The sequence below is a fragment of the Hemitrygon akajei genome, unplaced genomic scaffold (assembly GCF_048418815.1).
Source record: "Hemitrygon akajei unplaced genomic scaffold, sHemAka1.3 Scf000047, whole genome shotgun sequence".
Classification (NCBI taxonomy): domain Eukaryota; kingdom Metazoa; phylum Chordata; class Chondrichthyes; order Myliobatiformes; family Dasyatidae; genus Hemitrygon; species Hemitrygon akajei.
In genome coordinates, this window is record NW_027331933.1 from 4,313,984 (window position 1) to 4,335,324 (window position 21,341).

Below are 21,341 nucleotides of genomic sequence, written 5' to 3' on the forward strand. Positions count from 1 at the left end.
GAATGTCTCCCGTTAGTTGACTGTCTCTGCATTGCTGTCGGACTGTCTCACTAGTTATTTATTTCATGTAAAATGCATCTAAACTCTTTCTTCATTTTCAGATTGAAGCCTACTGCATAATAAGTACTCCGTTCTCCAGCAGACTGAGTAATTACGCTATATTCTTCCAACTCACTATTCATTTTTTTCTCTTGCTCCTGCAACGTGGTACTGTGGCTGTTTAAATATCTCTTCTCTCTCTCTTCTGTCCCTATACCGATGATATGATCGATTGTAAAATAACTTGTTTCACGGGTACAGCAAGGGAAGAGAAAGGAACGGACAGGGAAATAAGCAAATAATTTAATACATGTACGTGTGTGTGTGTGTGTGTGTGTGTGTGTGTGTGTGTGTGTGTGTGTGTGTGTGTGTGTGTGTGTGTGTGTGTGTGTGTGTGTGTGTGTGTGTGTGTGTGTGTGTGTGTGTGTGTGTGTGTGTGTGTGTGTGTGTGTGTATGTGATTATGATGGTTTCGAATATGACCTTATCTGATGATGTGACCTTACCTGGCGATCCTGCATTTATTTCTACAAGGGCACCTCGGAGGGAATGACAAGGAAACTGGTATTTGTATGTTAAAGCAGCAGATGAAGACCTCTGTGTACCGAGTGGAATCTATACTCGGCAGAGAATATTCTGTTCAATGATGCCGGTATTTACACCAGAGACAAACGTGTTGATGTTTGCGCTCGTAACCCACAGGGCAGTGAATGGTCTTATCCGCCCATTGTATTCCAACAGCTAACTGATCGCCACAGCATTTCAGCCTCTCACTGTTCCTCAGGTAGATTCAACAGAGAAGACAGTTTAAGAGATGGGGGGGGGGGGTATACATGGACAGATCTGGACTTCAAGATAACGGAAATAATTATAATCATGGAGCAGCTGATCACAATGACGAGAACATCGATGTCCCTCAAGTCTGATGGGGAACTGGACAGTGTGTCTCTGTACACAGCGGGTATGTTTTATATCTGATGGCACATAGTGGGACGGGGTGGGGTGGGTTTGGTGTCTGATGGGGAACTGGTCAGGGTGTCTCTGTACACAGCGTGTATGATTTATATCTGATGGCACATAGTGGGACGAGGTGGGGTGGGTTTGGTGTCTGATGGGGAAATGGACAGTGTGTCTCTGTACACAGCGGGTATGATTTATATCTGATGACACATAGTGGGACGGGGTGGGGTGGGTTTGGTGTCTGATGGGGAACTGGTCAGGGTGTCTCTGTACACAGCGGGTATGATTTATATCTGATGACACATAGTGGGACGGGGTGGGGTGGGTTTGGTGTCTGATGGGGAACTGGACAGGGTGTCTCTGTACACAGCGGGTATGTTTTATATCTGATGGCACATAGTGGGACGGGGCGGGGTGGGTTTGGTGTCTGATGGGGAACTGGACAGGGTGTCTCTGTACACAGCGGGTATGTTTTATATCTGATGGCACATAGTGGGACGGGGCGGGGTGGGTTTGGTGTCTGATGTGGAACTGGACAGGGTGTCTCTGTGCACAGCGGGTCCGTTTTATATCTGATGGCACATAGTGGGACGGGGTGGGGTGGGTTTGGTGTCTGATGGGGAACTGGACAGGGTGTCTCTGTACACAGCGGGTATGTTTTATATCTGATGGCGCATAGTGGGACGGGGTGGGGTGGGTTTGGTGTCTGATGGGGAAATGGACAGGGTGTCTCTGTACACAGCGGGTCCGTTTTATATCTGATGGCACATAGTGGGGCGGGGTGGGATGGGTTTGGTGTCTGATGGGGAACTGGACAGGGTGTCTCTGTACACAGCGGGTATGTTTTATATCTGATGGCACATAGTGGGACGGGGTGGGGTGGGTTTGGTGTCTGATGGGGAACTGGACAGGGTGTCTCTGTACACAGCGGGTATGTTTTATATCTCATGGCACATATTGGGACGGGGTGGGGTGGGTTTGGTGTCTGATGGGGAACTGGACAGGGTGTCTCTGCACACATCGGGTATGTTTTATATCTGATGGCACATAGTGAGACGGGGTGGGGTGGGTTTGGTGTCTGATGGGGAACTGGACAGGGTGGCTCTGTACACAGCGGGTATGTTTTATATCTGATGGCACATATTGGGACGGGGTGGGATGGGTTTGGTGTCTGATGGAGAACTGGACAGGGTGGCTCTGTACACTGCGGGTATGCTTTATATCTGATGGCACATAGTCGGACGGGGTGGGGTGGGTTTCGTGTCTGATGGGGAACTGGACAGGGTGTCTCTGTACACAGCGGGTATGTTTTATATCTGATGGCACATAGTGGGACGGGGTGGGGAGGGTTTGGTGTCTGATGGGGAACTGGACAGGGTGTCTCTGTACACAGCGGATATGTTTTATATCTGATGCCACACAGTGGGATAGGGTGAGGTGGGTTTGGTGTCTGATGGAGAACTGGACAGGGTGTCTCTGTGCATAGCGGGTATGTTTTATATCTGATGACACATAGTGGGACGGGGTGGGGTGGGTTTGGTGTCTGATGGGGAACTGGACAGGGTGTCTCTGTGCATAGCGGGTATGTTTTATATCTGATGAAACATAGTGGGACGGGGTGGGTTGGGTTTGGTGTCTGATGGGGAACTGGACAGGGTGTCTCTGCACTCATCGGGTATGTTTTATATCTGATGGCAAATAGTGGGACGTGGTGGGGTGGGTTTGGTGACGCAGCGGACAAAGTGGAGCTGCTGATTAAAAATAGAATGAAAGTCTGCAGGAGGAGACTGGGACGGGTTTTCATTTTGTCCCTGGATGCATAGCAGAGTGAGGGGTAACCGGATATAATTGTAGATGAAACAGCAGGCGTTACAGTGAAAAGTGCAGAAAATGCTGGAAACATCGATTCCGGAATGCTTGTGGATGGGGAGCCACCGTGAAAGTTTCAAGTTGGAAAATGGGAACCGTTGTGACCGCTGCCAGTACAACTGTGGAAAGTTTTAAGCTGAGTTCCTCATTGCTCTCTTATTAGTCTCATTACATATTTTGGTCGAATTACACAGAGGGATCTGACTGAGGTAATGCCAATGATACTGACGTGTTCGTGTTACATGCCAACAGTATTTGCACCTGAGACACTGCCGGTGATGTAATTTGTTTGTTCAATAACAATGGTCAGAGGTGGGACCTTGTCACTGGAGATCGATCCCCTGTATAAATCAGAGCCTGTTGCAGTACGTCAGCTCAGAGTGTCTTGCCGAGCTGTGGAATTCAGAGCAATAGCGTTCACTGCGTCACTCAAATGGGATATCCAGTAATCTTGCGGATAGAAGACATTTACTACCCTGTTATTTCAGCCGTTGGGATTCCCGGTAAGCCGCTGTCACTCCTGCAAACGGCAGAAACTGAGAGTTAATTCCGATATTCTGAAGTGTTTCTCTCGCTACTTGTTTCCACAGCCACCTGTCCAGTCCCCGCATTTCAGTCATGGGCGGAAGGCGCTGACAATATTAATCCCATTGCTTTCGTAGCAGGCAGCGCTGCATATTGGAGCCGAGATGCTGCCTTTGACTGAAATCCTCTTCGCTGCCTCGATGTCACGGAATAATTGTGAATGGAAATGTCTGCAAAGGAGGACACCGGGCTACACTCCGTCCATGGAAACCAGCAGTCCTTCTGTAGTTGTCCAAAGGAACCGCCCGTGAATTGCCTGACTGGGTGACAGAACAAGGCGAAGGGCTCATTTATTTTGGAAATGTGAGCAGCGGGAACCGCCGATGTGGATTTCATTTCATTCCCGTGCTGCTCAAAGCCAGTGATGCTGATACTTAATGTCCATCCCTTACTGCGGCCGTGAAAGCATTTAAACAGCCGTCCTCTGGTCGGTTTGGGAATTCTTCCAAATTTAACCCATTTACGAAACTCCCGGCAAGTTTTCTGTCAGGCGGCATCATATGTTCAGCGTCCGGTATCGAGACTTTGAGGCAAAAAAAAAACATTATAAGATCTAATCTGATTCTATCACATTGCTGTTCTATTTCCCCGACGAGTCAGTAATCTTTCTGCTCCTTTCCCTCTCTCTTGCAGTTAACCTGGTGGCGATTGTTATCCTGTCCCGAGGAAAGTGTGGTCTCTCTAAATGCATCACTCTCTACCTGCTGGGAATGGCAGCGGCCGATCTCCTGGTCGTTATCTCTGACCCTCTGCTGAAGTGGACTGTTTTCATATACTTCTGGTCTTCCTTCCTCTATTGGACTCCCGTTTGTAGGATTGTTCGTTGCCTGCTCATAGGAAGCACCGGGGTCTCTGTCTGGCTGACAGTCGCGTTCACCGGTGACAGATTTGTGGCCATTTGTTGTGAAAAGCTGAAAACAAAATATTGCACCGAAAGAACGGCGGCTGTGGTGATCGGGACAGTGAGTGTGTTGGGCTGTTTAGAAAGTGTCACCTTCTACTTTACATTGGAGCCTTTGGTGATAATTAATGGAGTTTCCTATGGCTGTTTGACCAAAGAGAGTTTCGTTACGTCCCCCTCGTGGGGCGCACTTGAGATGATACATCGCATTTTCATGCCTTGTCTCCCATTTGTTCTGATTTTATTGTTCAATGCTTTGACAGTCAGACGGATTTTTTCCGCCAATAAAATCCGGATCGTGCTCAGGGGCCGCAGCGACGGAAAGAATGAGAAAGACCCGGAGATGGAGAACCGAAAGAAATCGGTCGTTTTACTATTCAGTATAACCGGTAGTTTCATATTTCTGTGGTTAACACGGGTGGTATTTGATATTTACGCACGGATTGCAACCATCCCTCGTTACTCGGACACTGATCCGATTTATATCGCAGAATCCACGGCGACGATGCTGCAGATCCTCAGCTCCTGCACCAACACATGTATTTACGCCGTGACTCAGAGCAAGTTCAGAGAGGAGATGAAGAACGCGGTGAAATATCCGCTGAAAGTGTTAACCAAATTAGTTAATTTATAGAGAGACCACTTGGTTTCTGCAGTGGAATTAAATCAATCGCCATTTTCCTCCATAAGCTGTCCACTTGCCGATATGTAAAACCGCGGTTAACAACTGAGCGCTCTGAAATACGCATGCGTTTAATGGTGATACATTTCACTCGCTGTCTAACTCGTCAATATGAAAATTGTCCTTCATCAGATTCCTGCCAAATATGTGAGACTCGTCTCAGCGGTAATTCACCCGGTGGACGCTCTGTAGAACTCGGGAACTGTCCGGGACGGTCCAGTCAGTTCCCGCCCGTTTTATTTTCATTCCCTCCGTGACATCTCATTCTTCGTTCTGGTGATGCCCTCCGTGTTTTTCCCCGGGTTTGTTCTGTCAGGGTGAATCTGCTCCCAGTCCTTAAGCCTCTCCGCTGTTTCTCATTCTTCCTTTTAGTGACGTTCCCGGTATTTACTCCAAAACCTCTCTCAGGATGCCATCGATCTGACCAGAAATTTCCCCGGTTGTGTCTTCCCCAACACCTGTACTCCGGTTTAGATTGGCGAGTTTCACCATGAGGGAAGCATGATCGGACTGGGAAACATATAACGGGGTCACGTGTTTTTTTTTTCAACAGCGTCTCCATCTCCGGTCAGCTCCCTCTTTGTCCTTTCATGTCTCCGCCTTTCTCTCTGCTCACGTCCCGTGGCCCCGTGACAATCTGTTTCCTTACTTCTCCCTCTGTGCTATGTTTCTCCCCGACCACACGTCCGCTCCCCTACAGAGCAAATTAAATCTCATTGCAGTATGTTGGTAAATGTATTTACACTGATAATAAATGTATGTAAAAGTTAGGGAGCTACCAAAGCCACAGGAAAATGTTATTTGATTTCTCTCTGTCTCTCCCTCTCTCTCTCTCTCTCTCTCTGTGAACGAACTGATCTCCAACTGAAAGTGTAATCGAATTTTGGGAAAAATAAAGAGTGATACTGGAAATCCGAATTCAGACATAAATTAATGGACAGGCTCAGCTTGTAAGGTACAGTAGGTTAAATATTCAATAATATTTCAGTCATCTGTGCTTACCGTTCATCACTATGTTAAAAAAAATGTCAAATATCTCGTGCCTCTAGATTCGGACACTGTATATTTTAAATTGATTATCTGATGCGGCAAACCACACATAGAAATATCGCAGAATTACTTTAAACGATGTAGTGCCGCTCTCTGATCGAACATTAAACACTCTGTTGCATTTCCAGTTCCGTCGCACTGATGTCTGACCTGCAACCGATCAGCGTTGCACAACTTTGGTGATTCTACACGCTCGGGGTTTGACGGAAGCAAGAGTTGACCCGACAGGTAACTTTTCGAGCGCAGAATAGATTTATGCGCCTCGCGCCAGTCATTAGTAACTCAACACTTTATTATACATGACTGTTCCAGTGATACGTAACGATTATGTCCCATCTCCGCCCACCTCTTGAGCACAATCACAGTTTGAATCCGAAGGGATTTCATTCTAGTCTTGGTCAATTTAACTCCCAATCAGTTTGAGAGGTTTAGTCACTACAACACAACTGCCTGGCAAGATTAAATGACAAGACCATTGCATCCGGAGATGGTAATGACCCGGGGTTAACTTTGTTGTGTCAATGCACTACATGTCCTTCTGTTGTTGCCTGTTGCTTGAGTCCAATCAGAAACAAGAGAAAATCTGCAGATGCTGGAAATCAAAGTAATGGACACAAAATCCTGGAGGAACTCAGCAGGTCAGGCAGCCTCTGTGTAAAAGAGCAAACAGTGACGTTTCGGGCCCAGACCTTTCATCAGGGTGATCCAATACAATAGGATTAGACATTTCTACCACAACTGCAGGGTCGGCGACAGATTTTAGACAAACAGGCATGCCTCTTACAAATAGAGGTAATTGTAATGAATAATAGACCCCGATGTCGTTGTGCTAAATTGCCACTACCAAACCCTTGGTGTTTATTTGCAAATAATTGGAAAGGAGCTGGATAGTCAGATATGCCCAAAGCAGGGACGGTTGACAAAACGGTGTTAAGAGCATTAAAGGCTGTGTTCATTTCCTGAGTCCACTGTATTTCGGCAGACATGCTCGGTAATGTCGACCAGGAGTCTCCGTCATTCGATATTCAGGAATCCAATGCCTACAGTAGTTGACCATTCACAAAACGGGAAGCATTTGAGTTCGGGTGCGGGGAGGTGGCGCATTAATAAAAGCTGCAATTCGTTCTTTGCAATTTGCTCCGTTCCTTGAGAAACCATGTCTCCCAAATCCTGTAGAGTGGGCTGACATTTATTGAGGGATGTTTATTGAGGGAAACCTTTTGTCTCTTTTCAGCCAGGGTTGTCAATAAAACCGCAATGTCATTTTTTCGCAATTAACTCGGCCGAGAGTGATAATCGGCAGTTTGTAAATTTCTGCTTTCCCCTGGCAACCGTTGGGCGCTTAAATCCCGTGTGACTGCTGCGGCATAAACCGAGGGGCTCTCAGTTTACCCATGATGCACCCTGGTCCGAGTTCACTGTCCAGCACTGTAAGTGAAAGCAAACAAATACTGACTGTCCTTGTGTAATGGGATGGAGAAAAAGGCAGAACAGAGTCTATAACAGAAAAACAACAGATGCGGTAGGAATATGGAGAGAATGACGTTAGCATCGGGCACGACGTGACCAAGAGGTACAACTATCTTGTTAATTTCCCTTAAGTCTGGTAAAAAAAAAAATCACTCATTATCACGACTTGCGTTTGGAATTGGTGAAACAGGGGAATTACAGGGACTACAGGTTGGGAGCAGCACTTCCTGATCCAACAGCGCTTCTATGCCAGGCTTCATACCTTTCACTGCCTCCGGTGACAAATTATATTTCCGTATAGAGGGTGGAACAGCATTGGTCTTCCTGTGGTGGGGCGGAATGTACAATCCCACATGGTTCTTGTGTACCGACCACAGGGAGGGAGGTGACCCCTCCGGTGACAAATTATATTTCTGTATAGAGGGTGGAACAGCATTGGTCTTCCTGTGGTGGGGCGGAATGTACAATCCCGCATGGTTCTTGTGTATCGACCCCAGGGAGGGAGGTGATCCCTCCGGTAACAAATTATATTTCCGTATAGAGGGTGGAACAGCATTGGTCTTCCTGTGGTGGGGCGGAATGTACAATCCCACATGGTTCTTGTGTATCGACCACAGGGAGGGAGGTGACCCCTCTGGTGACAAATTATATTTCCGTATCGAGGGTGGAACAGCATTGTTCTTCCTGTGGTGGGGCGGAATGTACAATCCCACATGGTTCTTGTGTATCGACCACAGGGAGGGAGGTGACCCCTCCGGTGACAAATTATATTTCCGTATAGAGGGTGGAACAGCATTGGTCTTCCTGTGGTGGGGCGGAATGTACAATCCCACATGGTTCTTGTGTACCGACCACAGGGAGGGAGGTGACCCCTCCGGTGACAAATTATATTTCCGTATAGAGGGTGGAACAGCATTGGTCTTCCTGTGGTGGGGCGGAATGTACAATCCCACATGGTTCTTGTGTATCGACCACAGGGAGGGAGGTGACCCCTCTGGTGACAAATTATATTTCCGTATCGAGGGTGGAACAGCATTGGTCTTCCTGTGGTAGGGCGGAATGTACAATCCCACATGGTTCTTGTGTACCGACCACAGGGAGGGAGGTGACCCCTCCGGTGACAAATTATATTTCTGTATAGAGGGTGGAACAGCATTGTTCTTCCTGTGGTGGGGCGGAATGTACAATCCCACATGGTTCTTGTGTATCGACCACAGGGAGGGAGGTGACTGCGAAAGCAAAAGGTGTACGACACGCTCGGGCGAAGTAGGGGGAGCAGGCAGGTAAAACTTTGTTTTAACGCTGAAAAGGGCGAAGTTTAAATATCCCGAATGAAGTTGTAGAGTAGCGTTAGTATTAGGCAGTGACGTAGACTGTGTGAGGTTTAACCCTGTAAAGTCTGAAGCGCGGGTCCGAGTAGTTCAGGAGTTGCAGAGAGTTTGATGGCTGCGGTGACATGAGGGGTTACGTTTGGCAATTTAAACCGCTCATTCTGTTCTTCACTCATAAACAGTTCTGCCACTGTGTCTTCTGGACCATAATAGTTGCGTCCTGTTAAAGAAAGAGTTTCTGCTCTGTTAGTCACGGAAAGGAGCTTCTGGTGATCGCTCGGCTGAGATGTTTCAGTGTGTCAGACGGTGCGATGGAAATGAATCAGAGGTCGGCATGTCGGAATACACTGCCGTAGATAATAAGCGTCGTTGGGCAGTTTAAGAATGTCTGGACTATCTGCACGGTAGCGCAGAGTTGTCCTGCAAGTCTATTCCAGCAGATGATTCCCATGTGTCAAGGAAACGGGAAGCACAGTCAGTCATATTTTCTCCTGTCTTTTGTCTGCACCTGACAACCTCTTCAAAATCACTATGGCTTCCCCATAATGGCAACCTTACACGGTGCCCTGTAACCACTTTCCATTAGTAACGTTATCTCCATCATTATTGTTTCTCACTTTATTCCTCTGCGGACTTCAAAATGTCCTTGCACTGCAGTCCAAGTCGGTCCCACGCACCACTTTCAATAACATCTGACCATTTCCAGGCAAGGGGTTATAAATCTTACAAATTTGTCCCATAGCCTGAACCTTTGACAGGGCCAGCGGCCGGATTACCGCGACGGGGCAATCATTTTGTTTTGGATAGTGTGAAACAGGATCTATTCTGATTCGCTTCCCGTTTCCTGGTTAAATACGCAAATTATATTCGTGTCTAGTTTGATTTTTAGTCCTTTCCGCCAGTGGACAAGCGACCCTGAAAATGGGCTCATCTATCTTTGGATAGTTCTTTGTCTTGCGGTTTGTCCCCCTTCTGCTCGTCGGCTTCGGTTGCCTGGGCGGGTCGGGGTGTTTGATTCTGTCGTACAGCTTCTGCGAACATTGAAACTTCGATCAGATCTGAATCCGGGCTCTCTCAGACTCTCTAGGTGAGGGTATAAGCCTTGAGACACCTCCCGGTTCTTCTGTTCGGACGACTTCTGCAGAGTCGGTCTATTTATTGGTTTCGGAGACTGATGTCGCTGAGCTACCTCCAGCCTTTTCTCAAGTCAAGTCAAGGTTATTGTCATTTAACGAAACAACGTTTCGTTTCCCCGACCCAGGGCACACACAACCCACAGATACTTAGAAAAACAAAGACAACATACTCCGTTGACCAGGCTCAAAATAACAAAGTCAATTGCATAAATCAAAACATTTTATTAAATCCCGCGTAGAGTCTCTGTCTCCTCTAACAGTATCTTGTTTAAAAAATTTAATTTTCTTTATCTCAAAAGACTCCCATAGAGCCACCGTCCTTGTGTCCAACCACACAAGTCACTGGTAAAAGAAATCACATGTCTAGTATATCCACTTTCCAACTAGCCATCATCAGCAGTGGAGATTGGCGGCACCAGCGGCTCTCCCCGGGATTTCGCTACTCGTTCAATCTGTCGGCGCAACTTTCTCATTTTTTTTCCTTTACCTTTACAGAGAAAACTCACCTCGCATTTCTGTCAGCAATCTTTACTATCATTACTTACCATCTTCCTTCAATCTACTTACCTGGTTTTCATCATTATCTTTACAGGAAACTCTCTCCCCCGCATTCCTGATCAACCTTACTGTCACTGCTTCCCATCCGCCTTCAATCTACTTACCTGGTTTTCATCTTTGTCTTTACAGGAAACTCTCTCCCCCGCATTCCTGATCAACTTTACTGTCACTGCTTCCCATCCGCCTTCAATCTACTTACCTGGTTTTCATCATTATCTTTACAGGAAACTCTCTCCCCCGCATTCCTGATCAACTTTACTGTCACTGCTTCCCATCCGCCTTCAATCTACTTACCTGGTTTGCATCTTTGTCTTTACAGGGAACTCTCTCCCCCGCATTCCTGATCAACTTTACTGTCACTGCTTCCCATCCGCCTTCAATCTACTTACCTGGTTTTCATCATTATTTTTACAGGAAACTCTCTCCCCCGCATTCCTGATCAACTTTACTGTCACTGCTTCCCATCCGCCTTTAATCTACTTACCTGGTTTTCATCATTATCTTTACAGGAAACTCTCTCCCCCGCATTCCTGATCAACTTTACTGTCACTGCTTCCCATCCGCCTTCAATCTACTTACCTGGTTTTCATCATTATTTTTACAGGAAACTCTCTCCCCCGCATTCCTATTCAACTTTACTGTCACTGCTTCCCATCCGCCTTCAATCTACTTACCTGCTCCTGCAAAGGAAAGACAATCAGTCGCAACTCAAGCGTGAACGACATTTCGTTCCGTTCGCCTCTTGCAGCCTTATTTATTGTTTACTAATCGGAAAACATCTTGGGTGGGACTAGGATCCGGATCCTCACGTCCTTACTTCCAACAATATTTCACATAATACTGCGGTCTTTCCTACTTGATCTTGCCGATGCCGTCCTTTCTACCCGGTCATGGGCCAGGAGGCTCAAAGCGGATCACCCAACGGGTAGCTAACTCGAAGTTGCCATTCCCACCCACAGTTACTCCATCGTTCGAAACCATTTTGTTGGCATCCTGCTTAACTAAGGCAAATTGTCAGAGATGTTAAAGAATCCAGTTCAGTTGGCAAATCTTTTATTTAACATGCTATCACGGAGAGTCCACATGCGTGGAACTCTAAGGTACAAGTATAATGCTTCTCTTTATATCTAGTAGCAGAGAGGTGTGTGAAATCTTAGCAGAACAATGGAGTTAGTTCACAATGTTTATTTTCATGATTTATTGTTAAACTCATCTCATTTGCGCAGCTGTATTAAGGTTCTGAGGAACAGTAGTGACAGGCACGATATTATTTCGTGGAAAACGCAGAAGTCCACAATCTCACAAAGCTTAAGCAACATACAGCCCTGTAAACCTTATATTCGGAAATTTCATCCATAGGGATGGCGGTTGGATGTCAGAGAGACAGAGCGAGGGTGATGGTGGCGAATAATGTTCGGAGGGAGGGAGAGCGTGAATGCCTGTTAGAAGGAGTGGCGTCAAGGAAAGGAGCCACAAAGACGGGAAAACTTTGTCCAGACCCGATTCCTGCCTGGGCACAGGCTGTCTAGGTGAGGATATAGACTCTGAGATTCCTCACCTTTCTTTTGTTTGGACATGGTTTGGACAGTCAGTCTGTTTTTCTCGGAGGTTGGTGTGGCCTAGCTACCTCTAGTCGAGTTTACTGTCATTTAATAACACACAAGCACACCGATAAACTAGACAACGTTTCTCCGAGCCGGGTTGCAAAGAACAGCAGCACAAACAACACACAGAACACACAACTACTTATGAAAGAAAGGACAGCATCCTCCGATGAGCCACGCACAGATAAACAAAGTAAATCAAAACACGTTATTATATTCAGATTCAGTTTATTTGTCATTTAGAAACCACAAATGCAATGCAGTTAAAAAAAAAATGAGACAACGTTCCTCCAGAATGATATCACAAAAGCACATGACAAAACAGACTACACCAGAAAATCCACATAACGTTTGGCAATCCCCAATCCAGGGTCCGGAGAGAATGCTGCGTATTAATATCGCGCTACTGTCTTAGCACGTTACCCAGAAAGGAGCTCCAAAACTACCAGACAAAACAAGACCAAAAACTAAAGCTACAAAACCTGCACGAAACCACGTAGTTACAGCAGTGCAAGCAATAGCATAATTCATTAAAAAAAACAGACCATGGGCACAGTAAAAATAGTCCAAAGATGTTAAAAGACTATAAGTTCAAAAGAAACCACCACACAGTTTCCACAAGTCCTCAGGGTCCCGATAGACTCGTCATCCCACGCAGGCAGCAGAACGGAATACCCCCGCTATGGACTTCCGCGGCGCCGCCCGACTCAGCCTCGCAGACACAACACACAGTGAAAGCGACCTGACCGCAGCGGACTCCATGTCCGGCGAACCTCCACGCCTCCGACCATCCCCTCCGAGCACCATCCTCTGCCGAGTGTATTAAGACGGCCCCGCCAACGCGACCCCGAGGAATGGGGGCCTGTTCTTCCCAGCTGAGTCCCGGATCTCACAGCAGCAGCAGTAACGAAGAAGGTCTTCCTGGAGATTTCCAGATGTTCCTCCGTGCTCCCACGTCCGTTTTTCATCCGATTCTGATTGCGCACGGCACCCCGCTTCACAAATAACAGATAATCAGCTCCGGAATGGCCGCTGCAAGCTCCGTCGCGCCGCCATCTTGGATTACAGTTGAATTTGAACACGATTCAGCACTCCATATGTGTACATGCAATTGTGAAAAGAAATACAGACCAGAAAACTTAAATGAGATGCTACCTCAGAAAAACAAATCATCACTGTGGAAGAAAACATTAACCAGTGGAATGAGAATGACCTTCCATGGGAGACATCCCAATGATCTGAGCAGAATAGATGTTGACAAGGAAGCACCGAGCACCTGGACTGAGAGTTGGAGACCTCTTCCCAGAAACAGAGGGGTTCCTTGCAGAAATACAGGACAAGGTGGTTAGCAAAAGGGGAAGAAAATCACAAATACATACAATACAAACAAGGCAATCAATGCAGAAAATGCTAAGAGAAACCAGACACAATCCAACACATTCCAGGATCCTGCGGCAGTTGAACTCAATCTGATTAATTATACAGCTGCAATCAAGTGGCAAATATCATTCACCAAAATCTTGCTTTAAAATACAAACGGATGAATGACCATGTTAACCTAATTAAGGTACAATAAATTCCAGCCTGATCCACTTAGTCAAAATCTCACAATTTATATGATAATTGATACATTATTACAGATAGGACAATCCATAATAACCATCCGGATATAATATTACAGGATAAACAAGCAAATCCCTCGATAGATATAACAATTCTGAACACACACGTTCCCTGACCAGTGGAGCACCTCACCACAGGTATTGTTTGTGTCATTAGTCAGGCAAACAAATTATTTTCTCTGTCAGCTTCCAAATGTTGCTATTGTCATTCATTGCCACACCCCGCTGCTGATTTCCTTCTCCTCATCATACGTTCTTACCTCGACCATCGTCCAGAGCCCCAAACTCTGCCCTGTGCAGACTCACCTCTGGTTTCTGACCCTGCTCCTTTGAACATCCAACCAATGTTTTCGCATTCTGCTTTCAGTCTTTAGAGGACAGTGGTGTTTTCTAACAACCCTTTAGAAGCAGGGAAAATGACCCATAATGTGGAAATGAGCCATGAATAAGGAGAGTAAATCCAAATGTCATTCTTCCTCAGCTCAGAGATTTCAGGGGCAAAGAACATCTCAGACAGAACTGCAGTCAGCACAACTTCTTCAGTCTGGAGAAAATTCAAGGGGAACCTTTTCACCCACAGAGTGGTGACTGTTTGGAACCCGTCCCACAGGGGGAACAAGAGGTGAACAACAGGGGAGGATTTAAAAGGACTGTCGTGGGACAGAATCACTGGCAGGGTCCAGCAGACCTGAGTTGACTCTCTATTCAGTTTAAGATAGTACTTAGGGCCAATATGTCTAAAGATAAATTGGCGCATATATTTCCTAATATAAGCACTATTTGTGACAGATATAACGTAGAAGTAGCTGCTCTAAGAGATGTGTTTAGAATATTATCTAAAGTTATAGATGTGGATGTTCAACCCAATTTCTCTTACGGCAATTTTTGGGATTATTCCAGAGGAAATAGGGAGAGTATCTGCTTCTGCTCAACATGAAAAGGCAAATTCTGCCTTTTCAACTTTACTGACTAGGAGTACTATCTTGTTATATTGGAAAGAATCTAATCCTCTACTGTTTTCTATTGGCTCACCTCCATTATGTCATATCTAAGCTTGGAGAAAATTAGAAGCTGGACGTTTGATACATCTTTTAATTTTGAGCAAGTCTGGTGACCCTTTATTCAATATTTTCATATCATTTAATTTATTTTTTCTTTATTCTCTTTAGGGAAAATCCTTATCTGTGAAGGTTTGGAGGTGACTGGAAGGGTGCCTTTACTGTTTGTTTTTCTTCTAATTCTATCCTCAATTGGACTGCCCAATCTCTTTTCTTATTTAGTTTACTGTTTTTTTCCTGCATATAAATAACATTTTCCAATTTTTTTAACGATTTGTTAAGAGTTGTGTTTTTTTGATTACACTGTATATATAACAGCATAACATTAAACCTATCTGACTTTGACAATATATACTTTTCTTTATTGCTGTTTATGTCTTTTGTATTATCTGTTTGCTAAACCTCTCCACTGATTTGTATTTTTTTACTGGAAATCAATAATAAAATTGAAAAAATGAAAAGGACTGTCCTGGAACAGAACCACTGGCAGGATCCAGCCGGCCTGAGTTGACACTCTACTGTACGCTAGGTGTGTTATAAATTCACCAAGTACTGGAGACAGAGTTTAAAATAGAACTGACTTACTTCTCTCAGATCCAGAATATTAAACTCCAGTCCCATTAAATGTGAATGTGCAGCAGAAGAAACTCCTCCCATGCCCAGTGACCAGGGTGCAGAACTGGGTGTGGTGATCAGCAGCAATAATTTATGAGTCACTCTTGAAATTGCATTCAGCAATGGTGATGGACAAATATCCAGCATGCAGCTTATTTAAAGTTTCTCCCCAGTGTGAATCCAGTACTGTGTCACAAGGTTAGATTACTGAGTGAATCCTTCCCCACATTCACAGCAGGTGAACGGCCCCTCCCCAGTGTGAACTCAATGATGCACATAAAGTTGAGATGACTGAGAGAATCTCCTCCCAGAGTCTAAGTAGGTGATCAGCCTCTACCCAGTGTGAACTGACTGGTCTCCCAGTAGGTCAGATGACCGAATGAATCCCTTCCCACATTCTGAGCAGGTGAATGGCCACTCCCTTGTGTGAACTCGCTGATGTACCAGTAGGGTAGATGACAGAGTGAATCCTTTCCCACATTCTGAGCAGGTGAATGGCCTCTCCCCAGTGTGAACTCGCTGATGTACCAGTAGGTCAGATGACCGAGTGAATCCCTTCCCACATTCTGAGCAGGTGAATGGCCTCTCTCCAGTGTGAACTCTCTGATGTACCTTCAGTTCAAATGGCCGAGTGAATCCCTTCCCACATTCTGAGCAGGTGAATGGCCTCTCCCCAGTGTGAACTCGCTGATGTACCAGTAGGTCAGATGACCGAGTGAATCCCTTCCCACATTCTGAGCAGGTGAATGGCCTCTCTCCAGTGTGAACTCTCTGATGTACCTTCAGTTCAAATGACCGAGTGAATCCCTTCCCACATTCTGAGCAGGTGAATGGCCTCTCTCCAGTGTGAACTCTCTGATGTACCTTCAGTTCAAATGACCGAGTGAATCCCTTCCCACATTCTGAGCAGCTGAATGGCCTCTCCCCAGCGTGAACTCGCTGATGTAACTTCAGTTTACATGACCGAGTGAATCCCTTCCCACAGTCTGAGCAGGTGAATGGCTTCTGCCCAGTGTGAACTAACTGATGTACCTTCAGATGGGATGACCGAGTGAATCCCTTCCCACAGTCTGAGCAGGTGAATGGCCTCTCTCCAGTGTGAACTCTCTGATGTACCTTCAGTTCAAACGACCGAGTGAATCCCTTCCCACATTCTGAGCAGGTGAATGGCTTCTCCCCAGTGTGAACTCGCTGGTGTACCAGTAGGGTAGATGACAGAGTGAATCTCTTCCCACAGTCTGAGCAGGTGAATGGCCTCTCTCCAGTGTGAACTCTCTGATGTACCTTCAGTTCAAATGACCGAGTGAATCCCTTCCCACATTCGTAGCAGGTGAATGGCCTCTCTCCAGTGTGAACTCGCTGATGTACCAGTAGGTCAGATGACTGAGTGAATCCCTTCCCACAGACTGAGCAGCTGAATGGCCTCTCCCCAGCGTGAACTCGCTGATGTAACTTCAGTTTACATGACCGAGTGAATCCCTTCCCACAGTCTGAGCAGGTGAATGGCTTCTCCCCAGTGTGAACTCGCTGATGTCTCTGTAGTTTGGATGGATCAGTGAATCCCTTCCCACAGACTGAGCAGGTGAATGGCTTCTCCCCAGTGTGAACTAACTGATGTACCTTCAGTTGGGATGACCGAATGAATCCTTTCCCACAGTCTGAGCAGGTGAATGGCCTCTCCCCAGTGTGAACTAACTGATGTACCTTCAGATGGGATGACCGAGTGAATCCCTTCCCACAGTCTGAGCAGGTGAATGGCCTCTCTCCAGTGTGAACTCGCTGGTGAGCCATTAGATCAGATGACCGAGTGAATCCTTTCCCACAGTCTGAGCAGGTGAATGGCCTCTCCCCAGTGTGAACTCGCTGGTGAGCCATTAGATCAGATGACCGAGTGAATCCTTTCCCACAGTCTGAGCAGGTGAATGGCCTCTCCCCAGTGTGAACTAACTGATGTACCTTCAGATGGGATGACCGAGTGAATCTCTTCCCACAGTCCAAGCAGGTGAACGGCTTCTCCCCAGTGTGTACTCGCAGGTGAGCCATTAGATCAGATGACCGAGTGAATACTTTCCCACAAATTCAGCAGATGAGCAACCTTTGCCCAGTGTGATCTGACTGGTGTGTCCACAGGTGGGAAGACCGACTGAACCCCTTCTCACTCACAGAACAGGTGAATGGCCTTGCCCAGTGTGAACTTGCTGATATACCTTCAGATGAGATGACCGAGTGAATGCACTCCCACTGTCTGAGCAGGTGAATGGCCTCTCCCTTGTGTAAAATGATGGGCGTACCAGTTGGTCAGATGACCGAGTGAATCCCTCTCCACAGTCTGAGCAGGAAGGATGATCGAGTGAATCCCTCGCTCCACTTCTTAAATATGTAGAGCGAGACAGCAAAACTGGTGTGCTGTGTTTGAATTTCCATTGACAAATTCCTTGTCATTTTTAACCTGAAAAGATTTAAAAATTCATCAGTGGGTGAAGGACAACATTTCAGATGAGCTCACTTGAGTTGCCAACGTGTGATCTGATATCACACTGTTACAGTGTGGTTCAACCCAAGTTGGAGAGAGAAATCACCTTCTAACTGGGCAAAGTGTTGGTATCTGGAATGACCATCAAACTCTCTGATGCGCTATAAGTATGGGGCATTTCTGCCATCTCCAGTCTGTTACTTGGCTCAGTTTGACTCTCTCCATTGGTAATATTCCCCGTTCCCCCTGAGCGGCATGGGTGCCTAGCCCCACAGTAACTGAAACACTCTCACGCAAGTAGCTTTTTTGTTGACATACAGCTGGGATTTTCTTTTATGTACTATTAATTTAAAGTGCCATAGACTTAATGCCATGTAAATATCTCCTAACCTTGTTTAGTTCCACATTGGAGATAAATGGTTTGTAATTCTGAGATTAGTTAAAACCCGAGCAGAAGGATATAAATAAAGGAATTTAAACCATTGAATAAAATCAGGCCCAAAATTAAATTTTCTGATGTTTTAAATAGATAATTCCATTCAGCCCAATCAAAGGCCTTCTCAGCACCTAAGGATGTCACACATTCCAATGTCTCTTTAGAAGAAGAATAAATGACATTTAATAAACAACAAATAGTGAAATGAGAATATTGATCTTTAATAAATCCAGTCTGGTCCTTTGAGGTTGTCCTTTGAGTCCTTTGATCTTTGATCTGGCCTTAGAACACTTAGCTATTGCCTTTAGAGAATCTCACTGTATCGCTGGGATATTAAGGAGAGGTATTATTCACAAAGTTTTGTTCTATGCCGATGACCTACTACTTTATATTTCTAAGGTCGAAACTTCTGTGCTTTCTTTACTTTCTTGTTTCAGCCAATTTTCAGGATATAATCTAAATTTACATAAGACTGAACTTCTTCCTTTGAATAATTTGGTACCCATTCATACTAACCTTCCTTTTAAAACTGTAAGAAATCAATTAACCTATTTTGGTGTAATAATTACTAAGATTTATAAGCTACTATTTAAAGGAAGTTTTTTCACTCTATCGGGTTACATTAAACGGACACTTTCAAAATGATTGCCTCTTTCATTATCGTTGATTGGCCAAATCAATTCTATTAAAATGAATCTTACCTAAATTTATATACCTTTTTCAGGCCTTACCCGTCTTTATTCCTCAATCCTTTTTTGATTCTCTTGACTCTACCCTATCTTCCTATATATGGAAACATAAACTTTCTCGACTAAATAAATTTCATTTTCAAAAAGCAAGAAAGAATGGAGGTTTAGCTTTACCAAATTTTATGTTTTATTACTGGGCAGGCAATATATGGAAACCTCACATTTTGGTCATACTATATTAATCATGAGGACTGTCCTGCTTGGGTTTCTATAGCTAATTCTGTTCATAAATTCTCTATTATTTCTCTTCTTGGATCTTCACTTCCTTTATCTTTAAGTTAGCTAACTGACAGTTTGGTAGTTAAACATACTTTGAGGATTTGGATACAATTTAAAAAATATTTTGTTTTAATGAGACATTCTCTATCAAGTCCTATTTTTTCTAGCTATTTTTTAAACCTTTTTGATCGATGTAGTTTTTAAAGAATGGGATAGACTGGGTATTAAATGCTTCCAGGATTTGTTAGTTGGAGGAAATCTTTTCGCTTGAGCAATTGTCAGCTAAATATAGCTTACCAAAAAACTTTTTTTTTTAACTGCAAATTAGGGAATTTCTGCAGTCTCAATTGCATACATTTCCAAAAAGTCCAGATAAGAATTTATTAGATGTAATTTTTAATCTGAAACCTTTTCAGAATGGTTCAATATCCAATATTTATGGCATGCTGTTGAGAATGAGAAATGTTCCTTTAGACAAAATTAAAAATCTCTGGGAACAAGATTTGCAGACTTCAATCTCTGAGGAACCTGGAATGAAATTTATAAATTGGTTAATACTTCATCGTTATATGCCTGCCATTCCCTCCCACAATTTAAAGTAGTCCATAGGGCCCATATGACTAAGGATAAGCTCTCTCGTTTTTATTTGGATATGTCTCCCTATTGTGACAGATGCAACTATGGAGTAGCTTCATTGATTCTTATGTTTCGGATATGGCCGAGTCTTCAAAAGTACTGAAAGGAAGTATTTCAAAGCTTTTCTGCACTTTTTAAAGTTAATTTTAAGCCTAATCCTTTGACTGCCTTATTTGGTATTGTTGGAGGGCAAGATATGATTTTGGACATACCTGATCAGTGGCTACGTGATGTTACGTCATGCTTAAATTTCGAAAAGATTTGGTGTTCAATTTCTGAATCAAAGACTTTCAAACATAATGGGGACCATTTTTGAATTATTTTCAAAGCATTTAATTTGTTGTTACGTACGGCTGTTGGCTCATATTATCATCTATTTCTTTATAATGATAAGGACGTTTTTCTTTTTTTTTCTTTTTTTTACCAAGCAGCTTTTTGTTGGTAGCGGATTAGATTTTTTTTGTATAATGATAAAATTAGAAGATTTCAATATTATGATTTAAGTCAATTTACATGAATATAGGGTATTCATGATTATAAGTGTGTTTCTAATATACGGTATTTGGTACCATTTTATCATTTTTGATAGTTTATATATATACACACAATCAATAAAAATATTGGAAAAAAATCTCCGGATCTGGCTGGTGGTAACAGTGCCGGACTTCAGGATGAACCTGAATTTGAATCCAGCCGGCTCCCCTGCACACTTTCCATCCATGCCGGGTTACGGGCTGCTGATTTCTTTGGAACCTCTGCTGTAACTTGCCTCGTACGCGGTTGCCCACGACGCCAGAGAGGCTTGGAGGGAAATCGTCCGCTAACCGGAGAAACTCCGGTTGCAGCGTACCCCCACGACGCCAGAGAGGCACGGAGGGAAATCGTCCGCTAACCGGAGAAACTCCGGTTGCAGCGTACCTTTCCCAAAACCATTGCCTCATCCAATTGACTGTCTCATCTTGAATGCTGAGTGACTGAACCAACCTCCCATATGTGACTTTGTCAAGTGTGGGCCCATGTAGAAAACATCAGCTGCCTTGCCTTCATCCACTTTCCTGATAGCTTTCTCCAGAGACTCTATAAGATTGGCTAGACATGACCTACCATGCACAAAACCATGCTGTCTATCCTTAATCTGTCCACATCTATCCAAATATTTACATATCCGGTTCCTGCACATATGTTCTAATAACTTTCCCACTACTGATGTCAAGCTCACTAACATAAAGTTTTCTCATTTATCCTTAGAGCCTTTCTTGAACAGCAGAACAACCTTGGCTGTCCTCCAATCCTCCAGTATCTCACCTGTCACTAAGGATGATTTAAATATCTGTGCTTGGGCCCCCACA

At 44.7% G+C, this 21,341-nt stretch overlaps 1 protein-coding gene across 1 annotated transcript; it reads right to left on the reverse strand.

Annotated features, from left to right (window-relative positions):
- Positions 1-15,860: 15,860 nt before the first annotated feature.
- On the reverse strand, positions 15,861-20,925 carry LOC140720797 (uncharacterized; the record flags this gene model as incomplete). Its single annotated transcript, XM_073035644.1, has 3 exons — positions 20,911-20,925; positions 16,512-17,006; positions 15,861-16,259 (listed from the first exon to the last, which is right to left on the reverse strand). Coding segments are annotated over exons 1-3 (909 nt in total), but the record flags the coding sequence as incomplete, so codon positions are not given.
- Positions 20,926-21,341: the final 416 nt, after the last annotated feature.